General features: G+C 45.6%; 1 protein-coding gene across 2 annotated transcripts in view; it reads left to right on the top strand.

Moving 5' to 3' along the window:
* The window catches only part of ANKH (ANKH inorganic pyrophosphate transport regulator), a 121430-nt gene that overhangs the window by 59421 nt on the left and 35721 nt on the right, over window positions 1-26288 (top strand). For both annotated transcript variants that reach the window (XM_045848203.1, XM_045848204.1), the window contains exons 2-3: window positions 14451-14667; window positions 24587-24705. In XM_045848203.1, the coding sequence (XP_045704159.1) occupies window positions 14451-14667; window positions 24587-24705 (336 nt within the window). The remainder of the gene's footprint in view (window positions 1-14450; window positions 14668-24586; window positions 24706-26288) is intronic.

Genomic DNA, 26288 nt, shown 5'->3' with positions numbered 1-26288 from the left:
TTCATACAAGCCCCTAGTTCTAAGATTGGTGAGGGATATAAAGAGAGATTCAAATATACTTAGGGAGTGTGTAATATTGGCCTGGCAACATGCCCTTTATTGACTAATGTGCATGACCTAGTGGCCATTCCGGGTTAACATTCTCCCGGTTTGACCACCAAATTGTGTTCATTGGTCAATAAAGAGTATGGTGCTGGGCCAACATGCCGTGCTCACCTAGTATATTTGAATGAATGAAATAGTGCTATGATAAACAATTGATGACCTGTGACAGGCGTAGTCATGTGACTGAGGCAAGGTCAAGATTTGACCTTGATCTCAGAGGATGGGCCAAAGGGACAAGGAGGATGCTGGCATTTCAGCTGGGGTTAAGAGAGAGCACAGCGATGGAATTCAAGGGAGGCAGGGAGAGCCTGTGAGTTAAGAGGACTCCAGGAAGCTGTCTCTGGCCCTGCAGACTGGGTTAAATGCCTTTATGCTCTAGTCAGACTGCATTAGAATACTCTGTTTGTTTCACCTCTTTGTAAACAAACCACGATTTAGGGGCTAAAGTAAAAAAAGGTAGACGTCACCTTGAATAAGCAGCAGTAGGAGGGAGTGTTAAAAGAGAGAAGATTCCTCCTTTCTCATGCCCAGAGATCAAGATTTTGCTACTGTTTTCTGGCCAGCACATAGCTTCTAGTATTCAGCCTTGTTTTTCAAAACGTTGGAAATCACGGCATATTTCAAGTGAGAGGAACAGAGGGGAAATCTTCTAAGAGGTCTCATCCCAGGTGACTGCTAGAAGTGTGCCAGTAACATAACAACGTTTGCTTTGTGGGGTGCACACCTGGCTGGGCACCGTAAGAATTAGGCATTTCATTTATTTTGATTATTCAATGTAATTATGATTGATCAAAATGAGTAAAAAGTAGTGTACTAAAGATGGTGGTTTTTTCACTGTAACCTATAAAAGTTAACAGGTGCTCCTCATGACTAAAGCAATATGAATGTGTATGTAAAATTAACCATTTTTTCCGTACTAGGTCAAGGAGTTGGTACTCTTTTAGTTTTAGTGCCTCTTGACATATTTGTCACAAAACTGTAGCAGTTTACGCTGCAGCCAGCGCAGTGCGGGATTCCCCATTGTGCCTCTTCCTCACCACCAGTGGTGTCATCGGTCGTTCCCCTTGTTTCAGTCCGGTGGCAGTCTCGCTCCCACTTTACTCCCCCGACTGCTCTTGTGGCCGCGCATCTTTCCACCCACTGGCGTCTCCTCTGGTGTGAGTCCCCTTCTCTGGTGAGAACTTTGATACCTGGTGAAGGAAGCCCCCCTGTTTTTACTCCTTCATCACATTTTTTTTTCGGTTTCCCTCCCACATAAAGTTGAAAATCATTTTAGCCAGATCTAAATGGAAACCCAGATCACCAGCCTTGTGATCAAACCCCGTTAAGCTTCCAGGTGAATTCAGAAGGACCTCTGACCAGTTTATCAACGTCAGCTCTTCTCATCAAGGAACACGGTTGGCCTCTCTGTTTACTCAGGTCCTATCTTACGAAGGTCAAGAAAATTCTGTGGTTTCCTTTATTTTGGAACTCTACTCCCTGTTGAAGTTATTCCCAAGAATTTTATAGTTTTGGCCTTTCTAGTGGGAGAGAGGCAGTTTATTACTCTAATATTGGTCTAATAAGTTTATTCATTTAAGGAGACACAGACTGTGCCATCAGAAACAAACAGGCTTTTCCCCCTCGGCACAGTGCTTTTAAATAATAAACACAGAGCAAGGAGTTGTATTACAGTCACTCCCTGCTCATTTATATTAATCTTTTTCTATGATGCTTGAAAATAACAATTTCACTTTTGGCTGGGAAGATTTAGTACTTGTGCTACACGGGAGTCCTTTCTGCTTTGGAACGCTCACTCAGAGTGGGACTCCCACACGACCTAACACGGGCTTCAATAACTGCATCCGAGCAGTGGGTGTATTCAGGCAGCTGCACTATCTGTGCTCAGTTCGTACCAGGGCAGTTGCATTAGCCTTCAACTGTCAGAGAGACAGCAGGAACTAAGGGAAAACCCAAGCCCACCACCCGTATAACATTCACACGGAGTCCTGGAGCCACGGAAAGAGGGCTGGGGGGGGCCAGGAGACTTTTCTGGGGTCAGGTGGTGCCACAGTGACTGTCCAGCTGTTAGCAGGGACATCGCAAATCTTCCTGCGTTTGGAATCACTAGAGCCTTGATTGTAGCTGTGCTACTTTGATGGACACCCTTCCCAGGCGCTCACAGGGACTTCCCCGCAGGCTTGTGCACACAGCAAAGCAAACCGTGAAGACAGCTTTGTCATGTTAAACATTATCTGTTTGTCTTTTGCTGGGACTCCTTTCTAGGTATGTGTGTACAAGTCTGTGCATGTGTGTGCAGGTCACTGGTTTATGGACCAGAACAGCTATGGACCAGGTGGACTAACCTGTATAGTGACTAATTTTTACTCCCTTGCACCAGGCTCCTAAAAGCAATCAGTTCAACAGACCCTTAGAAATATTTCAGAAAGTTTGATGTGGGTCATATAAATACCAGCAGTGAGTCATAGCTGAACCCCATTCAAAAATAAATGAATTCCGCAGCTGAAAAGCAAAAAAAAATGGGGGGCAAGTTGTAGATACTGAGATGATGCATTATACCATGTATAAAAGAAGCCCATAAACATTCTTGTCCACTGTGAAGAGCCCCTGAGCAGTCCTGCTGCACGGGTGGTGTTGGAACAGGTGCCTGGCCTTTACACGGCTGCCCACGTGGCGCTGCGGTCACAGGTTTGTGCTCCTCCCGTGCTGTGAGGCGCCGATCGCAGAGCACAAGTGACCTGATTTCTTTTATTCTCGTTTTCTTCTCATGGTGCACATCTGATGACTTCAGTCTCTCTCCATTCACCTTCCACATTTATAGTTGTAGTGCTTGCTCAAAGTACTGTTGAAAAAATAATTTTCACATCAGGGCCCTTGGAAGTTTCTATAAAAAATTATCTGTATCTGAAAGTCCTCTTCGATCTGATCAGCTAATTCTCTCTGTGGAAAGTAAGCAATTGGCACTAAGTGTGATATCTGAATCCGAGTGGAAGGAGGGCTTGGCTGCAGCAGAAGAGAGTGATGGTTAGATCCGAAGACCAGGAAGATCCAGGTTAGATCCAGGAAGTCTGGATTCCTGTGTCACCCTAGGCAAAGTGACGTAGCCTCTCCAGGCACCAGTTCTCCCCCCAGCCAGTAAGCTGGGAGACTGTAGTACCCGCCTCACAGATGGCCTCTGTCACAGAGCAAGCACTCGGTAAATGGTAGCTGCTGAGATATCTTCATCACCATCATGACTGTGCTTATTGGGTTTCATAAGGTCCAGGTGCAAACAGGCATCCCCTTCACTTCTGTTAGCGCAGATGCACTAGAAACATCGATAGGAGGCAACAGGCAAACCGGCTGAATGTTACAGTTGAGCCGGAGACAGAGGGGCGCTTCTGAGGTGCTCGGAGATCCGCAGCTAAATTTGAGGTGCTAGAGTAATCAGAAAAAAAAACAACAAACTTTTACTTAGCATGGGAGGGAGTATCTAAGTATGTAGGCAGGGGAAAAGTTCATGGGAATTTAGCAAAAGAAAAACTCCCCAGATCTCAGAGTTCATCTTTTATTCCAGACAATTTTTCATGGAGTTGTTGTGCTGTTGTTGTTGTTGTTGTTGTTTTAACGTAAAAGCATTTTAAACTCAGGTCTGAAGTGGCATGGAGATCATCCTGAGACATTAACCAAGCAATATTGTCATTTGGGGACCATATAACTTTATAGGTATAAAAATAATTAGTAGGAAATATGGCCATTTCTGCAATGAAGATGTGAGTGCAAAGTGAGGAATACGTAAAGGTTCTTGAATGGCAGAGGAAGCTGGGGGTTTTTTGAAGCACACTAGAATTTTCATAGTAACATTTCTTTCCTGTCAAGTCTCCCACCAACTTGAATTAACGTTACATTTAGGTGAAGAAGCTTTATGTTTAAATGAAAGATCCAGAGGATTTAATGAGGATCCTATGACACTGCAGTATGTTTAATAAACTTTCCAGATGATGAGGTCAAAAATACCATGTTTTTTTATTTCCCCTGAAATACTGAAGAAACCCCCAGGAGAAAACTGAGTTAACCTAGCTTCATACCTGTTTAGGAGTTTGTCTGTTCTTTCTAGAAGCTGCTCTCCAGACTAAGGCAGGGTGATGTTTTGGACGTGCCCCGCACTGCCTCTGGGTTTCAGGAAGCTCTAAATACGGACGCCGCTCCACAGAGCAGGGGCTGGACTGCTGCGGAGACCTGGCTGGGTTTCGCTGCCCCTCCCTGTAAACCGCAACCTCATGCGTGGGTGTCAGGTTCCTGGCTCGAGCTCCAGCTAACCAGAGTGGGGGTGTCTCATTTAGAGCAATATGGATCCTTGAGAAAATAAAGCATGGCTGGAAAACTACCGGGAAGACAAATGATCTAATTTAACCCAAACCACTTTTTAAAATACAGACGAACAGAACAATAACAGTGGAAAATTACGGGAACCCGGGCTCCTGGAGAGGACTGAAATCCAAAATGGTGATTAGCCATGTCTTTGGAAGAAGCTATCCCCACAGGTCACTTTGCCTACTGAATTTTCCCCCTTCCATAAATGTAAATTTTGTGAAGATCTTGGTCTTGAGAAAGATTTTTAAACTATATGTCATCTGAGACAATAGTGAGTGTGCTTTATGTTGAAGCTGTAGACAGCAGTCTTTTATCAAAGAGATTAGGTGGCAGTCTACAGTCTAACGAGACAGAATGATTACCAGCCCTGTGTCCCACTGGTTTTTCTAATCCAGGATGAGGCAAGTAAAGGAAGTATTCATCTTACTAAAAGTAAAAAAAAAAAGACTTTTAGCATTTCATATAATAATGTCTTGCTATTTTAGGGAACAACACCCGTTTCCAACTTACCACCTTTTTGTGGAAGAATCTGAAAAGCCATTTTTAAAGAATACTAGAATTTTCTTGGTCATAGTTCTTTCCTATTGACATGATCCATTTTTTTTTTTTACCATGTGGCCATGACTATCAGCTACAAAGTCAGGGGCCAGCAGCCCTTGGCACTCCCTGAACTGTGTCGGGGCCGTCCCGTTGCCCTGACAAGCCCGTCTTCCAAAGGCTGGGCCCTGCCACCCTGGGTCCCTGTCAGCCACACACTGAGCTCTCAGCTGGGCGCTCTCAGCCTCTCCAGGGTCTGCACAGGGAAGGTTCTCTTACCCTTTGAATCTAAACTCCTTATTTTCTTCTGTCATCAGCAGCTATCTTCTGTAGCAGCATTTAACTCCATAAAGGAGCAGTGTGTCCTGTATCCAAGTTGATGTCCAAAGGACATGAAAAAAAAGATTAAAAAAAATCTTTGCTTAAGCTTTACACCTAAGAGACTAATCACGTGGCCCCAGTACTGTATTCTATTTATGTCTGTGTGTCTGCCATTGAGCAGCCAGCCTGCATCCGATGCACCCTGGGTGCCCAGCATGGCACAGTGGGAATGCCAGTGGAAGTCCTTGCCTGTCTCTTGAGAAAATATCAAGACTCCAAGAATGTGTACAGTGCCGTTGCCATCACTTTGCCTGTGTGACATATATACATCCTACCAAACCTAGGTTTATTTACCCAGAAAACCAAACCTGCAGTTGGAGATTTTATTTACCAGACATAAGATACCAGGTTTGTTTCCAGATATAAGCTGTATGTTAGAGTTGACACATTCATTCGTTCACGTACGGATTTTTCACTCTGTGGCAGGCAGTGTGCTGAGTAGGTGGAGGAACACTGGTGACGAGTAAGCCAACCCCTGCCTCAGGCAGCCTGGTGAGATGGGGGTCAAGTACACAGGCAGCCACAGTGCACCTGCTGAGCGCAGTGATGGGGGCCAGGGGCCAGGAGCCCTGCAGGTTGCAGAGCACTGAGCAAGGGCCAGGTTTAGGAGCCAGCTTCCCAGAAAGTGCGATTCCTAAACTGAGAGGAGTTTATCAGGAGAATGGGGTGGGAACGGGGCAAAGGTGGTGCCTTGTTGGAAAAAGGGCTTAAGCAATGGCCTTTAGACTGAGGGAACATGGTGTATCCAGAAGACTGCTAACAGCTGAGGCCTTCTGAAACACACAGCACAGGTGGCAGGGCGACGACAGGGGCAACTCGTCACCAGTTCGTTCTTGGCTCCCTGCGGCTGAAAGGCCTTGGCTGGCTCTGGGGGTCTGGCTTAAGTTTCTGCGAGCTCCACTGGCGCGGGATGGCTGCGGAAGAAGAAGAGGTAGAATGGGTGGTGGAGAGCATTGTGGGGTTCCTGCGAGGGCCCGACTGGTCCCTCCCCATCTTGGACTTTGTGGAGCAGAAATGTGAAGTTTTTAATGATGAAGAAGAAAGCAAGTTACCTGCACAGAGATTCATCGGGAATACAAAGAGCTAGCTGAAAAGCTGTTAGCAAGTTACCTCAAAGAAGTTGGAACTAATGAAGATCCATTTCAAGAAGCATGCGCTTCTCCCCTCACAAAAACCCTACATCACAGGTCATTGTGCAGCCATTGGCCGCAGAAGACTTTCCTATCTTTAAAGGAAGGATGGTGCAGGAAAGCACTGCAATGCAGCTGTAAGCCATTCGAATGATTCAAATGGTGTATGGTTACCTGACTGCTTAACAGATGGTTCTGATGTGGTCAGTGATCTTGAACAGGAAGAGATGAAAATCCTGAGGGACATTCTTAGAAAATCAAAAGAAGAATATGACCAGGAGGGAGAGAAAAAATCAGCTATCAGAGGCCAAAACAGGAGAACCCCCAGTGCAGGGTAATGAGACTGCAGAAATGAATAATTCCCCAGGGGATAGTGGACATTTTCACATCAGGGTACAGCATTTTGCACAACACTGTGTGTCGATGTCCACGGGGAAGGATATGAGGACTAAGCAGATGCAAAATTCGGAACAGAAGGGAAAACCTGCGGGGAAGGTGGAGGAAATGCCAGGGAGACCAGACAAGACAGCAGAGGAGAGACCAACATTACCAAAAGGAGACTGCTTGCAGAGGAACTCAAAGGAGAGGTTATGAATAAATTTAAAACCAATTTAGCAAAATAGAAATTCAAATTTCCTTACAAATAAATCATTTAATAAAAAAATAAATAACAACACAAGGGCAAGTGTAGAGAGTTGAGACCAAAGAGACAGCAAGATCAGATCACAAATGGCTCTTGTAATTGTTCACTCCTTGCACACATATTGGTGCCGACTAACACTGTTGGTGTTAGCGACTCTTAGAGCAGCACTCATGGAGCCCACGTTCTGTGAGCAGGGGCAGCCCTGCAGCGCCTTGCATGCACTTTCTGGCATTTGGATTTTTGTGATCTGACCACAGTGGGGAGGATTGGAGGACAGTTTGGGGACAAGAGGACCATTAGTGACCTGATCCAAGACATGGCAGCAGGGCTAGAGAGAACTGGACAGGTTCAAGTGTAACTAAAAGTATGAACTGGACCAAGAAATCTGTGGGTGTGAACATAAAAGACATCCAGGGAGATCCTCAGGCTTGTGGGTGGGAACCCTGGGTACATTCATGCACATGGAACTCCAGGGGAAAGTGGGATCTGCAGGAACCCAAGTAGCCTCATGGGTGAACTGTTTTGGAAATGCAGAGTGTGAGGTGCAGTGGGACATGCAAATGGAAATATGTGGATTTGGAGCTCAGGAAAAGCCTGAGAAGTCTGGAGAGGTGGATCTGAGAATGCAGAGCAGACAGAAAGTAATTGAAGTTGTGGGAGGGAGTGGGGGAGCGAGAAGGGAAGTGAGAAGAGAGGGCCCCAGGCAGCCCCCTGGGAACACCAATAATAAAGAGGCAAAGACAGGGAAAGCATCAGGGAGAAAGAGCTGACACAGAAGAGATAGGAGAAAACCCCAGAAACCTCAATGTCATAGCCCAGGGGAAAAGGGGTTTCAAAGCAGTGGTGGCCAACAGGGTCAGATCTGCGGGGGGTCAGACAGTTGAGGAAAGACAAGAGCCCATTTGGTTTAGCAGGAAGAGCGCATGTTGGGGAGAGGAAGACAGAAGCCAGAACTCAGTGTGTTCATTCAACAGGTTACTCTATGTTGACTGCCTGTCATATGACCATGTTACAGCTGTAGTTCCGGGGATCTCAACCAGGTCCCTGCACTTTTGAAGCTGCTATTCTAACAGACTGAAGAGTTAATGGGGGGAAAGTGTGCAAATGATGAGAAGTTATCCATGAAAGGGAGGTGAGAAAGAGGGTGGTAACCAGAGGAAGAGATGAGTCACGAGCAGGTTTATTTTTAATATGGAAGAGATTTATGCGTGTGTAAATGTTGGTGGAAAGTAGTCAAGGAAGCAGCAAAAAGCAGACGAGCAGCAGAGGAAGGTGATGGCTCGTGGCAAGCTTCCTGACGAAGTCGGAGGGATACAAACACAAAGACCCAGGTAGATGGCCCTGTACTCGCCCTGGCGAGACTGACCTTTCCGTTGGAAGAGGAGAAGGGAGGTGAGAAAGGGTGGGGGGCAGGCGTGCTTTGTTGAGGTTTATTTTAGGGAGAGAAGCAACAAGAAATTGACTTCCTACCTGATGGATTTCATATTCCAGATGAAGTGAGAGGTGAGTCTATCTGCCGAGTAAGAGGGATTAGTGAAGGAAGAGAATGGGCAATATGGAAGGGTAACCGAGCAGTTAGCAGCCCAGTTGAGGATGGACACAATGAGTGTGTACTGGCCACAGTCTGTGTTGTACGTTTGGGTCCAGCTGCTCTCAGAGCCCAAGTAGAGGTCTATAAATACTGATACAATTGGAACAGGTCAACAATTTGCTAACTCCAAGGTCATGGATTTTCAGATAAGAAGTTGTGGGTATTGACATGTGGCATTAAAGGAATGGTTATAAAGTGTAGGTTAGAGTAGTAAGGAAGGACAGACAGGAGGAGCCAAGATAGAGAAGGCAGAGGAGTCGAGAGAGTGACAGGGCGGATGGAGATCAGCACAGACCCCCAGAGGGAAGACAAGCTGTGCTCCAGACCTGCTCTCCTGGAGTGGGGGTCGCCTCCTGCGCCCATTCCCCAGGGGGCACTCCATTCCTCCCAGCCAGCAAGTAAGGCTTGCTGTTAATCGTGGCATGAGATGATTGGCAGGATGGAGGTGAATTGGTGACTCTTGCCCAGAAGATTCTCTGTCCACAATACAGACATGTTCTTGGTTTCCAGGGCCCAGGGTGAAAGTGTCAGGGTGTCTCTGAGGGTTGAACAGATCTAAGATCATTCATACCAGAAAGATCATATGTGGAGTTTGTTAGCCATTTCCCTGGAGGTTGTGTTTTTGTGTGTGTGTGTTTGTTGTTTTACTTTATAATATCCTGTTGTTTGCTAACTTTCTATGGGATTGGGGGGAGTCGTACAACAGAATGCCATGAATGGGGCAGACACTAGGAGATATTGAGGCATGCAGGACCCAGGTATGTTTTTAAGTCAGGGGTTCCACACTGCTAAGCGTCCGCAGTGTAGAGAACATTGATGTGAGTGTGAGCTAGGGTGCATCCCGTGCCCTCTGGGAGCAGACCCGGCTGTGATCGAAGGGCAGCCCCACACTTACAGTGGTTGGGGTGCTGCCAGCTCTGGCCCTCATCCAACATGTCTTCACTTTCAGAGGCTCATGAATGTCTAGAAACTTGCTTTTATACAGCAGGTGAGCCTCTGTACTTATGACTGTTTGGGGACAGAATTCTGACCAAGGCCTAATTCTTTCCAGTGACATCTGAGACACTTCTTTAGCTGAACTTCAAGATGGTAGCTCTTCCTCTTTCCTAGCCTCTGCAGCTGATCTTTCTGGTCTTGGAGAGAGATGCAGCCGTGTTTGGAGGTCTAGCTGGTGCATTAATGCTGAACTACAGCTGGTGTAACATGAAAGGCTTGTCACATCCTTAAGGTGTTTAAATTTCTTTCTAGAGTGCTATAGGGCTGAATCTTAGACTCCTTTCTTTCTATATTCTGTCTAGATGACCTCATTTACCTCCTGCCTTTCCATCCATCTATATGCTGACTACCTCCAGATGCATTATCCATAGCTCAGACATCTCCCGTGGACTCATAACCAACTACCCTACTTGACTTCTCTATTGGAATTGCGTGGACAGCTCAGACTCCACAGGGGGCCCCCAAAGGGAGTTCTCACCTTTTCTTCCCAAATCTTCCCTAATCAGTCTCCTCATCTCAGTCAGTAGCTATACCATGTAACCAGTGGCTCAAGCCAAAAAATTGAAAAGTTATCTTTGGTTTCTCCCTTTTCTTCATGCTCAACATGCAGTCCATCCCCAGATCCATTCTTTCTACCTCTGAGGCAACTTACTTCTTTTCGTCTCCACTATCCCACCCTGGTCCAAGCCAACGCCTTCCCCTACCTGGGTGACCACAACACTCTGGACTTCCTGCTTCTGCCCTTTTCTCTTCGGTCTACTCTCATCCCCCAGCCAGCGTGAGCCTCTGTCCCCCCTCTGCTCAGACCCTTTAATGGCTTCCCACTGCTCCTAGAACAAAACACACGACTTTCACCATGACCTGGAACGACCTCCGCATGGCCTGCTTTTCCAAACTCACCTTGCCCCCTCTACTTCTCCCACTGGCCTCCCTTCTGTCCCTTACAGCACGAAGCCGTCCTGCAGGCCCCTGCCTCCTTCAAGCCCTTCATGCAGCTGATTCATTGTTCTCAGGACTCAGCTCAAATGTCACTTCCTTGGAGGGGTTTCCTTGTCTACTCCATCTGAGTAAGGTCTTCTAAGGAGTTCTTGGCTCATTAGCGCATTTCATTTCTTCACCTGCTTGTGTACGTTTCCCTTCATTCTGTCAAAGAGTGGTCATGTGATCCCCTGTCATGGTATGGGTCAGGGGATGTGGTATAAACCAGACACAGTTCTCTGTGCCCTGGAGCTCACCTCCAAATGGAGGAGAGAGACAGTGAGACAAATAACAAATAAACACACAATAGAATGCCCGGCAATGAACATCTATGAAGAAAAGCAGGGTAAGCGAATTGAGACAGACAGATGCAAACGACAGGTGACAGAAGGTCACGTAAGAACAAATGACTGATATGAAAACATCCCAAATAAGTGGGCAATGGGTGTATTATTCAAACAGGTGTTGAAGAAATACACTATTTTGAGAAAATTAGTTTTAAGCCATATCTCGCAGTGTAAGTTGCAGGAGGATTAACAAGCTAAGTCTGCAAGTGGAACCATAACCTAGAACAACACTCCTTATCCCTGCATGGGTGAGAATGGGGGAGTCCGGAAGTAGGGAAAGAAGCTCCATGAAATGATTGGTCAACTACATAATCATGAAGTTAGAAAGTGAATAAATTGGGGGAAATAGTTACTATAAATAAGAATAATAAAAAAAGGCTGAGAATATTAATATGATATATGTCCTCCATTCTAAAGCTCTTTTCCTTGCATTTTAATGTTTCTTAAAATCAAGATGTTGTTTAATCACTATGTACTTTTAATGTGGTCATTAAAAATGTTAATTAATGATATATCTTATGAGTAATAACATCTTGCAGTCAATGTTATTCTCTTAAAGTTCATGAAAATTAGTATGAACATTAAAGTTCCTGGTAGAAAATAGCTCATTTATTTAACAAATATTGGAGTGTTTATGGTGTAGCAAGGAGATGGTCGTAGAGTGGTTAGCAACATAGACACAAATCCTTGTCTGAAGTGCCTTCTGCAGTCACTGCTTGGTGCCCCGCACACCCCTCGGCTCCGGGCTGCATGGCTCTCACACCCGGGTTCTTTCCCAGGTGACCATGACTGCTGAGCGGACACCGTCTTTCCAGCGGCGCCATCATTCCCTGCGCCCTCTTCCTTCTCACCTGCCAGTCCCTGGGTTTCGGACTCAGTCAGTGAACTCTTGGCGCCAAAGAAAGCATTGCAGTGGATGTCCAGCCAGCGCTGGTGTCCTTTTAGCAAAAAATAAAGTTTTTTTACCAACAAGACACATAAAAAATCTAATCCTACATTATTTAGATGCCCTCTTACGTGCTTCTAAAACTTGTGCTTAGCCATACGTATCATTTAAATTTGAACCAGCATTTTAGCAATGAGAATGTCAACTAGTTACAGCTGTAGATTTTGGGAAGGACAGGGAGGGAACAGGAGCAACAGTACACCGTTCTCAGTGTCTGGGAGGAATGTAATTAGAAGTTGTCCTCAGCTGGGTTCTGTGGAAGCAGATCCGAGCTGGGGAATTCTTGTCCAAGTGATCTATAAAGCAAGTGTTCTCAGGAGAAGGAGAGAGAAGCAGAGGCCAGTAGGGGAAAGTTAAGTAAGTATGTGGTCTCCTCTGGAAATTAGCTTCTGCCTGGTCCCACAGGGAGCTCTAGAGCATGAATTGTACCAGAATGGTCCCTCGCTGAGGCAGGGGAGCTGATTTTTCTCACCCCTCTGTCAGCCAGCCATAGGCCGCATGCTGCCTTGGGGTCAGGTGTCGCTTAACCAACCCAAAGTGGATGGGGGCAGTTTTCCCTGAGAAGCAGGCAGCTATAAGGCATTAGTGGCCAACTCAACTTCTGGGGTGGGTGTGCTGCCCGCCCGGTACAGGGATCTCGGTGCAACACCAATGGCATCCACTGCAGGAGTCCAAAAGGAAATTAATTTGGAAGATTATTACATCAGCTTTGGTAGAAGGAAAATTCACTTTTAAGGAAGGCGCATTGTGGCAGGTATACTCTGCAAAGGCTAAGAAGGTTCTTATGGAAATTTTTATGTTATTATTGTTAAAAAAAGAGGGTTAGAGATATAATCAGAAACTAGCTTATAAAATACCAACTTAGAAGAATGATACTGAATTTCTACAGTATCATACATTTTTATGCTAGACTTTTCTAAAATCATTTTGCACATTGGTACTTCTCTATAAATACATTTTTTGCCAACAGTACTTTGCATAGAATGTTCAGCTGTACAATAAGTGGTGGATACCTGTCATTACATATTTGTCAAAACCCCTAGAATGTACACCACCAAGCGGGAACCCTGATGTGAACTGTGGACTTTGAGTGAAGATGCTGAGTGACCGCAGGTCAATTGGCTGTAACACACGTACTCCCTGGGTCACGTGTGTTGATAGTGGGGGAGGCTGTGTGCGTGCTGGAGCAGGGGCTGCATGGGAACTGTCTGCACTTCCTGCTCCATTCTGTTTGGAACCTAAAACTGCTTTAAAACACAACATCTCTTTTTTTTAAGAAGATTTTATTTATTTATTTTTAGAGTGAGGGGAAGGGAGGGAGAAAGAAAAGGAGAGAAACATCAATGTGTGGTTGCCTCTCACGTGCCCCCTACTGGGGACCTGGCCCGAAACCCAGGCATGTGCCCTGACTGGGAATTGAACCAGTGACCTTTTGATTCGCAGCCCGGTGCTCAATCCACTGAACCACGCCAGCCGGGGCACAGCATCTCTTTTTAAAAGTCTTTAACTCTACAGAAGGCTGATTCTTCTGCTTAGTCAGTCAGTTGTCTGTTCCTAAAGACAGAGACAATGTTCTGGCAACATTTTAAAAATAAAATTCTCTCCACTTGGACATCCATTCCCAGAGTCTCCAGTGTGATTGATTTGTCTAGTGGTTGGGAAAGTGAGTTTGGAAATGCCACTCTTACCAGGCCACCAGCACCCCAGAGAGTCCCTCATGGAGGATGGTTGATGTAATCAGAGCATTCTATGACCACGTCTTCTTGAGCAAGCATTATTGAAAAACAGTGTATTTGGTATAAAGGTTTTCTGTTCATATTTATCTGCACAGAACTTAGGAATATATTTCAAGTTAAAATACAGTAACAATCAGGTGAACAGCATCCATTGATGGCATAATGAATTTCTTCAATACGTTTTTCATAGCCCAGAACACACTCTAGGCTTGGAAGGACGCCTGCATCAGCATACACACTATCTCAGGTCATGTTCGTGCACGTGCACGTACGTGCACTCACACACACCCCTTCATTAAAGGAAAACACATACCATTACCCACTCCATCTGAAGTGGTTGCCTCATTTCCCGAACGCCTATTGCTGCTATATAGAGTCAGCCTACAAATAACATTTAACATGCTAAGCTTTTAACCAAAACCCCTTAGAATTATTTTCTGATATTAATGCAAAATGGTCTTTGGGGGTTTTCTCCTATGACTTTAAAGGGCAGGCATCTCCCCCACAGGAAGATGTTTAAACTGAAGCTAATATGGATGAAAATGAAAGCCAATAACTTTTATGAAATTACAGTGAGCTTTACCCCATAAGCTGCTTAGCGTTTCCATAGAAACATGATCTGTTGAGCTTTATTTTAGAAGTGCGATTCCCTGGAGATGAGAAGAGATTTCTAATGCAGCTCGTGGGCTGTCTTTTCCCCCTCACAGGCCTTGAACCGGGGCATCGCGGCTGTCAAGGAGGATGCAGTGGAGATGCTGGCCAGCTACGGGCTGGCCTACTCCCTCATGAAGTTCTTCACGGGTCCCATGAGTGACTTTAAAAACGTGGGCCTGGTGTTTGTGAACAGCAAGCGGGACAGAACCAAAGCCGTGCTGTGCATGGTGGTGGCCGGAGCCATCGCCGCCATCTTTCACACCCTGATAGGTAAGCTGTTGGCACATCGCTTGAGAATCTGGCTTTGGTCATTTCTCCTGCCTTTTAATTTATGTAAGTGCATTTATTGTAATAAGTGATGTCTTCAGTAATTAATTATATCTTTCTCATGCCAATCTCAAGAGTTGGAAGGAATGGAGTTTGTGCTCCTAGCTCAAGAAAAGAAAATGTGTTTTCTCTGGAAAGCTGTAGTTTTGTTTCTCTGATTCCCAAACGTGGTGGCACAGAAGGAGTGATTTCATTAATTGGTGACTCAATCTAGGATTAGCATTCAGTAAGATCAACAAAGTAGCAGGTTCTTTTGTTAGAGACATGCATCAGTATACACTCACTTAATCTTAAGCATTAAAATAAAAGGATGTTATTTAAAATTAATATTTGTCAGTGGTGAGAACAAGTGACAGATTGTTTTATGTATCAAAATTAACTTCTTCTGTAGGGTCTCATTATTCTGTTTTGTTCAAAGACAAGACCAAATACTCTTGGCATAACAGTCTGTCCATGAAGCAACAGGGAAGCTGTATCATCTGCATGGTAACGAGCCTACAGTCTGACCAAGACCTTGGAAAAGCACCTCCCCTTAGGGCCAGAGTTCTGCTGCTCCTGCCTTCTCTGTGGTGGTAAAACCCGAGGCCATAACTTCAGAACGTCTTGGCTTTGAGATAACTCAGCTCACCTGGTGTAAAAGTGGAATGCCACGTCTATGGGACCCAGTTGCCCAGAGCCTGTGAATGACACCTTCCTAAATGCATTATGTACCTTCAAACTGGTGCTGGTTGTGAGAGAGGGCCAGAAGATTAGTCCAAACCATTACACAATGTGTTCAGATGGCAGCAAATGTTCACTCACGTAACTGTGAATGTGAAAGGAAACAGAGTGAGGTTTTTGTGGTTTGCCCTTTTCATGTTGCAGAGAATTTTGTGCTCAGAACAGTGTGGATGAGAGGATGTTCCTCTTAGACGAAATGTTCAGCCAAAGTGTGTGGATATTCACCATTTAAGTTGGGCTCAGAGCCTCAGGGATGAGGTTAAGAGGAGATGCCTTTCTCTCTCCAACTTATGCTGTCAACACTAACTTGTGGCCTAAGTTTTGAAGAAAACTGTTGCTGCTATATTTGATCTGGGCCATTTTCATGATTATATGTATTTGAGAAAATTCCACACATAATGTAAATTAGATCTGAATAAATTTTTGTCTAAACTTGTAAATTAGCTCCCTTTTGCTACTAGTGTATCTATCTGGATTTCTAAATAAGCCTAACACTCTCTGTCTCGGTCATGGTTGAATAAGGCTTGGGGTGAATACCTTATTAGTAGCTGACAGTCAACGTGGAAGAGAAAAGCCGAGCATCCTGTGTTATTGGAACTGTTGGGAGGAGCATGTGGCCATTGAGAAAACCATCAGTGTCATTTTCTAAGTTAAATCTAAGTTTTTCAACTTTAAAGTAGAATCCTAAAATCGTACATTTGAACCAAAACGGCTCTATATCCAGATACATTTAGCAATCTTTTTTTCACTTTTAATATTTTTACAGTCATAGTGCTTCTCCTTCCACCAGACAGACGCTTTCTACAGTTGCCGAGAAAGCACGTATCAGTTTCTCCTGAACACTCCAAACTCAGATTTTAACGATTTGCACTCTTGTTGGTTGTTGGCCTCGTTTGAGTTTCCTGCGTGAATCTTTCATCACTCCTGCCTCCTGTCTTCCCCCGCACCCGGCATCTGACTGTGCCTCACCTTCCTTTCTCCTTCCATTCTCAGCAATCCTGCTAGCTTTTCCGTACCTGGGTTTCGTTCAGTTTTAGCCTCCCTTTGACTTGAGCACAATCTCCAGACAGCATGCCGGCCTGTCACCGTCCGCAACCTTTTCCAAAACTACCTTTCTACCATCAGTAAACATCAGCCCCCTTTCAGATTCCACTTTATGTGCCACCTGCACTAGACATTAAACCCATTCTCACATCTTTGTCGTGCTGAAGACAGCTACGTATGTTTCTCCTGTAATAGCCACCGCTTGCATAACTATGCTTGTGACAGGGGAGCAGGGACATGGAGAAACAAAAAGGCAAATAATCCAAATATGTTTGACTTGAGAAGCGCTCGTGGACTCTCAGGCCACGTCTCTAATGATACTTGCTTGGACTGATGTTAAGACGAATATCCACTTCGTTCGTGCACAGCCCGAGGGGCCTGCAGGAAGCACAAGAAGCCATATGTGTGTCACGGACCCACTGTGCTTAACTCGCAGAGTGGAAATGTGAACCAGAGGAATCCAGGCTCGAAACTTAGCCTCTCTGTATTCTTTTGTTCCGGTGAAACTAGCCTGATTGTCTTAAACTTTCCCTTTTTGGTTCATCAAATAAATTTAATTTAATAAATTTAATTTTTAATCAAGATCTTACAGCTTTCCAGTGGCGTTTCTATAAGAGCATTTGCGAGCAGAGAGGAGGAAGGGAGTCCTTCTCTAAGAGGCTGGTTCTCAAAGGCCTCATGGAGTGAGTGGGTCATCTCCTAACTGGCTCTGAGTGCGTGAGCTGGGTTTCAGCACAACTCTTTTTAATGTTTCCTTTATCTGTGATACAAGGTAGAGTCGAGAATTTGCCTCAGTTCTCTAAATTAATATGTTGGTATAGCCCTATAAAATTCCAAATGGTGACTCTTCTTGCCTATTACATGGCTTGTGATTTTAATAACACCCTAGCATTCTGCATTGTTTTTTCCTATTCAATGGTCAACTCTTCTTGGTTTGTTGTTGCTTTGTTTCCTACTTAATCTTCTGTTCACTTTATTCTTTACAATATTGGTTACTTTCCCAACATGAGGCCTCTTATACATTTAAACCCTGTAGGTGGGTTTTTCTTTTTGACATAGTCTTAAGTACTGATAAAATTCACCCATTTTTTCCTATTGGTATTATTAATGTGACTGTTACCTGTAAAGAGATATATACCACTTGTATTAACAGAACTAATCTTCCTGCTTTGACTAAAGATGAGTAAGAATGACCCTTTGTTGAACTCACTTTTAAAATAATCTAATCCCCATCTGTGCTATCAGTGGTCCAACAGAAGATTTATTGAACAAATAATATGTGCATACTATTCCGGGTCCTATCAATCAAAAGGTGGGAGCAGAAGTGAGATAGCTACAAAATATAGGGCGGCCAGATACACCCCTCTCCTCGAGTAGATATCATCCCTGGGGAAACGTGCGTGTTTGGTACCGATTTCCAGAAGAACACTGGCAAAAGCTGTTTGCAGCCAGTGGGAGCTTTGGAGACATGGTAAAGGTCAACCAGAGTGAAAGTGGAGAGAGTTAAAAACCACCTCCAAACTGAAAGGGCAGAGTGACTGTGAGTAACCAGGAGGGAAGGAGGTCTTGGCAAGGGAAGGATGTGGGAGGCACGCATGCACTTATCAATTGGCAGAAATAAAGCGAAAAAGAGTTCAGTGTTAACGTGAGCGGTGCCCTGTACTGGGGTGGGAGCAGGTAACCAGGTAAGGGAAGTATGGTGGCTGGAACCTGAGACTGTAGAGGAGCTCACTAAACAGCCCACGTAGCAAAAGGAGGGGAGGAGAAGACAATGGGAAGGGGTCAGGGAAGGGCCCAGTAGGAAGAGGAACCGGGCAGGGTGGGCATCAGCAGCGAGCCCTCTGCCCGTATCTGAGTAACCTGGAGATCCTTTGATGCCAGCGGGCATTTCTGTGACGTGCCACAGACGACCATGTTGAAAACAGGAGATTTGTTCTGATGTTCATGTAATAATGTTTAATACATCTTTAGCCAAAAAAAAATCTGTATATTCTACTTTTTGCTTCTTTATAACCTCAAGGTCTCCAAAGAAATTTTTAATATTTAGAAAAGTCAGATGCATTTTACCATTCTGCATAATCTCCTTGGTTACAATCTAGTGCCTTGGTTAGGTACTCTCAGATTATTTTTTTCAAGGTTGCATATTCCACAATGCTTTCAGTCATTGGAGAAATCCTGGTCCCCAGCATAAACTTCTGTACCTTAGATTTCTCTCCCAATCTAGATGAATTTTGACACTTCATATTTTTTGTATCTACTAATAATTTATCAAGTTCTGGAGGATCAGTTAGAAGGGATTTCAAATGTAAGCATCTTCAACTTCAAAGAAACCAGTTTCAAACATAGCTCCTTACCTTCACGCTGTGTCATCCCGGGCATCAGTTAACGGGTCACAGCAGGACGTTAGCAACAGGCTCAGGTCAAAGAGCACCAAGAGCTCTGCTACTGTGTTTGTCCCAATACTAGGTCCTTTTTATTAAATTTGCAGTAGTTGAAGAATTTTTCTTCCTTGTGTTTCATATTTGTTTTCTCTGTTCTTTTTTTCTTTTTGGACCACACCAGTTAGCCAGGCGGTCTCCTGCCCTTGAGAGAGTTGCACAAGGCCATGGGTGTCCCCAGACACAGCCATGGGCGTCCCCAGATGTGGCTGGAGCAGGTCTCACTAACCACACAGGCACTTCCCTAGGAAAGTGTGGTGCAGACTGTGAGATGAAGGTGGCTAAAAAAAAATGTATCCAGCAACCCCCGTCCCCCACTCCACCCCCCGCCAAACCTTCTGCAGTAAGCCAAGTGAGGAAATGCTTGGAATTGTGTTGGGCTGACAGATTTGAAGATTAGAAGATCCACTGGCCCAGGAGTTCATGTCTGTTCTATGCACGCCCATCGCCTGGCTCTAGATACCAAACTGCAGGAGCCCTTGGAGTATTTTTGCCTTTTGTTCTCGGCCTTTGTCGAACACTTGTTGCTAACTGCCCCTTTTTAAGCTAAGCTGAAGCCATTGCTCTTGTCATGGACTCACCTATGAGATACCATTTTTTAAATTGCAGTGCTTGGGGTTTGCCATGGCCAGACCTGAATTTAGACTAGTGGACAAGGTGCAGCTGTCACCTTATTTCTCTCTCAATCTGTAAAAGAGAGGAAAACTTGATGACCTTTGTTTTTGGGTTCATTTGGGTTCATTTGGTTTCATTTGGGTTCAACTTCATTTTACGCGCATGGCATCAATATTGCCTGGCCTCCTAATTCATATAGATGTAGAAACTACTGCTGTGGATTTCTTACTTCTTTATACATTTATTCTCAACAGTGACCTGTACGGCCCCTTCCCTGTTCCAGAACAGCCTGGGCAGTCAGCAGAGCTCAGAGGAATGACATTGTCACAATGAAAAATTAAAGTTATTTCTGGAATTATTCTGTTTCTCAGTCTTCCCTAGTCAACAAACTTCTCCATTATTCATGGATCATAAAGCAGCCTGTAAAGTATGAATAGCTATACTTTGATGTAATTTAAACCAACAAGGATGCTAGGAATAAACAGGCAATTTCAGTATAGTCTCACAATTTATTGCTATATAACAAATCACCCCTATACTCAGTGATTCAAAACAAAAGCACCTGTTCTTACTCACCAGACCATGGGTAGGCTGGACAGCGCTTTGGGGCGAGGCTGTGCTCACGCCTCTGTGGTCAGCTGGCAGTCAGGAGGAGGTTCTGCTGATCTTGGTGGGCACATTGGTGCGGGGGGGGGGGGGGGTGACTGTAGGCTGGTCTAAATGGCTTCTTCTGGGACATTTTTGCAATCAGTCTGGCCCAGCCACCTCTTTGGGGGTTAGGGATTCATGCATTTATTCAGTCAATATATATTGAGTGCCTCCTCTGTGGCACACACTGGGCTAGATACCTGGGAATCCAGATGTGACCGTGGCGTGTTGTCCAGAGGAAAACAGGCACTCCACAGTAAATCATCACAACACGTGTTCTTCCACGTCTTGATGCCAGTGAGATGGAATTTTTGTTCTCGTGTTAATATTTCATATTAACTTTACTTACTTTGTGTATAGGTTTATGCCTTCTTTCCTAGGCCTGGGCAACTTTGTACCTCCCTTCCCATATCTCCCAGATAAATGTGGCACCGTGCAGATTACAGATGCGCATGCTGTGTGTCTGTGACTCAGCCCGAGGCAGGTGACCAGGCTCTTCACAGTGCCTGACACATGGAAGTCACTCAGCCATTTTTGTTAAAGTGATTTAAATACCAGCCGTACAAGCACACGCTTCAGAACTGACGTGTTGGAGACACAGGGGCGAAGGTGCCGGCCCCTGCCGAAAGCCCGTAAACACCACGAAGTGGGCCAAGCAACAGTGAGGCTTTCAGCATCAGGAATTGGGGGGTGTAAATTAGAATAAGAGTTCTCAAGTTTGCCTCTTGGAAATACACATAATATCCTGTTATTAAAATGGGAGGAGGGCTTTCTCCTAGATTCCCATGGGAAAATACATGTACATAGATGGTTTGGTTCATGTTAATATTTCATGGCATTTTGCAACAAGAGCTGGTAACTACTGGACGAACAAGCTTGAGAACCACTGATTCTGGCCACGGTCCATGACCCTGACGGCTGAGGTCAGAGGAGCTAGGGATGGGAGTGGGCCCTCTGGTTTCTTCTTGTCTGGGCGGGGTCAAAGCTGTCACCTGTAAGTAGGTCAGGTCAATGTCCCCTGACTGTAGCCCTGGCTGGAAATCCATTTACATCTGTTTAAAAACCTTATTGAATTTTTCTTTTCAATGTTCTGCTCTTCAAAAGGAATACAGGCTGTTTCTGAACAGTCTTGGACGGGCAGTTGATAGAAGTGGAAGGTTACTAGATGTAGTCACGGCAGCTAGCCTGGTAATTAGGGACTCTGTGCAAAGCCCTTCAGACAAATTACCCCCAGCCATCAGCTCCAGCCAGAGACAGCTCCGGGGCGCAGGGCAGGGCAGGAGGGAGGAGGGGAAAGGGGAGGAGTGAAAAACAGCTGCTGGGATTTTATATTCCGGGCTCACAGGGTGGAAACAGCCTTTGTAGTCACCGGTCAGACTCTTCTGCTGTGTAGGGGAGGAGTAGAAGGAAGAAAAGAAAAACGGGAGAAAAAGGTTTCCTTGGCCTCTGAATTTTTCTAGTACCTAAAAGAGGAAAAAAAGAAAGGAGCAGCAAAGGTGGCCATGGACCCATAGGTCCCAAATTACCCCGGGACCTGGGGACGCCGAAGGAGCCCAGCCCAGCCGCGGGCTGGAGAAAGCAAGGGTGGGGGGTGTTCTGGCAGTCAGGAAGCCGGGCTGGGCTCGTCACCCATCAGCCCTTCAGACCCTGCTAAGCTTTAAATGTTTCCTTCATTACTGTGCAGAAAAGCACTGTTTTGACTGTGTTAGTTAAGATATCCTAACATGAGTGAGTATATTTACAAAGGGCAGAGAAGCGTATTTCTATTGATCTCTGCCCTCCCCGCCCACACAGCAAACACGGTGACCCCTCTCAAGGGCAGGGCCCTTCTTTCTTGCCATTCTCCCAGGGTCTCACACGAAAACCGTTCTCTCCCTCACGATCTCCGAAGCTGCCTGTGTGAGTTTGCTGGTGCTGTTCTGACACAGTAGCCCCGACTGGGCAGCTCCGACAGCAGAACTGTGTTGTCCCCCAGGGCTGGAGGCTGGAGGATCCAGGCATCGGCAGGGTTGGTTCCTTCTGAGGCCATGACGGTGAATCGGCCCCGGGCTTCCTCTCCTTCTCCAGCATCTGGTGGCTGGCTGGCACCTGCTGCCTTCCCTGGTCTGTGCAGGCATTACCTGTGTACCTGGTGATCACTTTGTGTGTGTCTGTCTCTGTGTCCAAACTTGAAGGACACCAGTTCTATAGCACTGGGAGCCCACTCTATTCCAACATGACCTTGTCTTAACGAATTATATCTGTAACGGCCCTGTTGCCAAATAGGGTCCAAGGACCAGGGCCTAGGATTCCAATAAGAGTTTGGAGAGGACACAGTTCAGCCCATAACAACACTGCCCTCTAGGTCGCAGCCTTTCACCAGTTTTGTGGTCTCCAGCTTTGCGTGTCCAGTCAAGTCTACTCAGCTGGCATTTGAGATCAACCCTAACCTTTACCAAGGAGGTTTAGCTCATGAGCTATTCATAGCCAGCCGTGGGCTCTTGCACTTGGCATTGCACTGCTGTGTTTGCCAGCGTGACTGCTTTGTTTACGGCCCGTGGCCTCTGCCAGGGTGGGGCAGTGCTGTGGGCAGGGGCAGCACTGTGTCCTCGCAGGTCCCAGCGCAGAGAACATCTCCCGACCGAGGGAAAACAAATGGATGGGAAGGCAACAGCAGCAGCAATGAACTCTGAAGCAAAATGCCCAAGCTTCAGCACCGGAAGTGGACAGTGTGTATGATAAAGTCACATCATCCTGTTACTTTGTCAGTCTGTCGGCTTCTCTCAGGTCTGAGTGCCTCAGTCAAGCCTTCTCTTACCCACTGTCATCGGTTTGCTTTCTGATCCAAACACAGACCTCACAGCCGCCACCTCCTTCCTCCCTTGTCCCTTTGTCCCTTGCCTGTACCTAATCGCACCTTCCCACAGCTCTCCTCTTTCTGCCACATGTCACCTCACCTCCTGAATGTATCTTCTTGCTGCCTCAGCGCCCCTGCAGACCCCACCCCATTCCACACCTGACACCTTTGCTCACCTGGCAGCTTACCTGGTAGATTTTACCCTCCACTTCTCCTTGGAGGATTTGGCCCTCTCCTCCTGCGTTCACTCCCCCTTTTCCTTGTCCCCCTGTATGTCTTAGCCCTTCCTGTCTCTGTCCCTTGAAATCACTCACTTGCATCTCAGCCCCCAGTGGGATTCCTGTTTGTGCATGTAAACACCCTCGATAGCATCCTCATGACCTCACTCAATTCCCAGAATTCAAGACTAATCCTGACAACGGATAGAGAGTCATTCCTTTGTACCAGTCAATGTGGTAACAAGTCGTCTCCCAAGCTTTGCAATGGGACGAGGGTTCTTTTTGTTTCCCATGAGGTGAGACTCCCACTGTCTTCTAGATCCTTTCCGATTTCAGAGCAGCTCCTGTGGTTGTCAAGTACGGAAACACTCGCATTTATAAAAGAATGAAAGCAGCAGGGCCACTGCTGTTAAGGCACTCTGTAAAGCCTGGGAAAAATACAGAGATGAAAATGCTCCTGCAGAGTCTAAACACGTGTCAGTGAGGTGGAAAAACCTTCATAGTTTATGTCATCTCTGCTCATTCTGTCCATCAACATGCTACCTAACACACGAGGAAGGCCTTTCTCTTTCTCCCCTTTCTATCCGTTCGGCACCTGCACGTTCATTCGGCCCACACTGGTTCAGTGCTCATTATGTTCCAGTCACACCCTGGTCACATGTCCTGGCGGGGGGAGGGCTTCAGAAGCACCTGAAAGGTACCGCTTTTCCACTGGACAGGGCTATGCCCAAAGAGGCTACCCTCCTCCCCCAAAATAAAACAAAATATGAATGGCAAATGGTGAAAAGCTAGCTGTAAAATTGTTACTGAAAAGGCATAGTAACATCTAGGAATTTTCTCTTGGTAAATGATTAAGAATATGTGTAAACATTTAGCTTCAAACCTGTCCATCAAGCCTTCTTTTATAATATCAAAATAATGGGAACCACCGCAATGTACAATAATAGGAGACCGAGTAAGGCGATCCTAAGTAAACCGACAGAAAGGAATTCAGTACAACAATTAAAATGTTGAAGCATGTCATAAAAAGGTATTCATGGTTTACAAAGGTGTATATGAAGAATGATCACATCGTGTTTTCTGTTAAAACACACGTGGGTACCCCACACACGGCCACCACACACCCCCATAAGGGAGCTGGGCGGCCAGAGCCCAGAGCCTTCCCCAGGACCCCCCTGGGCAGAGGGGTGACGTTGTAGATGGTTTTCTTATTTTTGCTCCTATAAATATTCTAATTCAAAAAATATATATTACATTTAAAATTGTTTTTAAGCTTTTGGGAGAAAAAACACAAAGGTAACTTTTTCTACATATGACCGTGTATGTGTCTGGACCCTCTGCAGCCTACAGCGACCTGGGCTACTACATCATCAATAAACTGCACCACGTGGACGAGTCCGTGGGGAGCAAAACGAGAAGGGCCTTCCTGTATCTCGCCGCCTTCCCTTTCATGGACGCAATGGTGAGTAGGGAAGATTGTCGGCTTTCGTTAATTATAGCATTGTGTACAGAACAGAAAATTGGCCATCTTAACCATTTTGATGCGTACAGTTCGGTGGCATGAAGTGCGTTCACATTGTTGTGAATCTTCAGAATTCTTCTCACCTTGTAAAATGGAAACTCTGTCCCCATTACACACAGACTCCTCGTCCCCCCCTCCCCTCAGCCCCTGGCAGCCACCCTTCTGCTTTCCGTGTCTACGCATTTAACGACACTAGGGGCCTCATATGAGCGGAATCACACAGTATTTTTTTGTCATCAGTTTATTTCACTTCATAGAATGTCTTCAAGGTTCATCCATGTTGTAGCGTGTGCCAAAATGTCCTTTTTCAGGCTGAATAATGCTCCACTGGATGTATACACCACATTTTGTTTTCCGGTCCCCAGTGGACATTCGGGCTACCTCCACCTCTGGGCTGCTGTGAGTAATGTTGCTGGAAACGTAGATGCGCAAACACCCTTCTGTGTCCATGCTTTAATTCTTGTGGGTGTATACCCACAAGTGGCATTGCTGGATCACGTAGAATTCCCTTTTTGGTTTCTGAGGACCCACCACACTGATTTCTGTTTCCCATCCCACAGTCAGAAGGGTTCCAATTAACCATTGACTTTGAACTGGTCCATCTTGTCATTTATTTTATGAGAATTGCCTTTATTTTCTGTAAGTTCTGGCAGGCGGCAAGAGAGCCTGTTTGAAAATGCTGGTTGAAAGTTTGGTTACAGCGTTCCCTTCTAGTGTGTCCAGGATCAAGGGATCCAGCTAGCTTTCTGACAAACTTACCACTTGCGAGCGATAAGCCCACAAAGCTTTTTAGAGTAAGAGTCTTTTGAAATATACTGGTAGGATTTCATCTCATAAACACCTGCCTTACCACAGTAGCTAAGGGTGGCTTGCTTCCTTGGATTAAATTCTTTGTCATGATTCTGAAGAGTTCTCACACAGTGCTTTTTTTCCCTTCTGTCCCTCTGCGTTGTAGACATAAAGGAGACTTAGGAAAAATACACACACACACACACACACACACACACACGCCAGTTACATCCAATGCTGGAAAATAAGCCCTTTCCTTGGGCTCCATTTTAAATTTTTCTTGGAAGAAGACTTAAAAATATGTTCATCCGTACATTTTTTACCTCCTCTAGCTCAGGTTTTACATGCATTAGATGCATGGGGTAAGTGGATGTCTGCGTGGTGGTGAGGCGGCATCTTCCCAAATGTTCCCTGACATCTTAGATTATTGACTGGTGCCTGAGGAGTCTCTGGCAGCTTTCCACTGGTTTGCAGGGCAGCCGTAAATGTTTATCGCGGGGTTGACAGAAGGTTCTGACTCTCAATTGTTGTGGCATCACTTTAGTGGGAGAATTGAGCCATCAGAACACTTATGCCGAGATTTTCTTCTTTCTTTTCACCAGGTGCAATTACTCTGAGAGTGGACGCATAATCAGAACAAAAGAGAGAGGCAGAGGGGTGGGGGTCCATAGAACCAGGTTCCCTGGGGTGTCCGCGCTGGCCTGTGGTGGCCCCACCGAGCTTTCACGTCATTT

Source organism: Phyllostomus hastatus, unplaced genomic scaffold (genome assembly GCF_019186645.2).
Source record: "Phyllostomus hastatus isolate PE091 unplaced genomic scaffold, TTU_PhHast_1.1 phas_contig_58, whole genome shotgun sequence".
NCBI classification, from domain to species: domain Eukaryota; kingdom Metazoa; phylum Chordata; class Mammalia; order Chiroptera; family Phyllostomidae; genus Phyllostomus; species Phyllostomus hastatus.
This window is presented reverse-complemented; position numbering and strand designations above follow the sequence as displayed.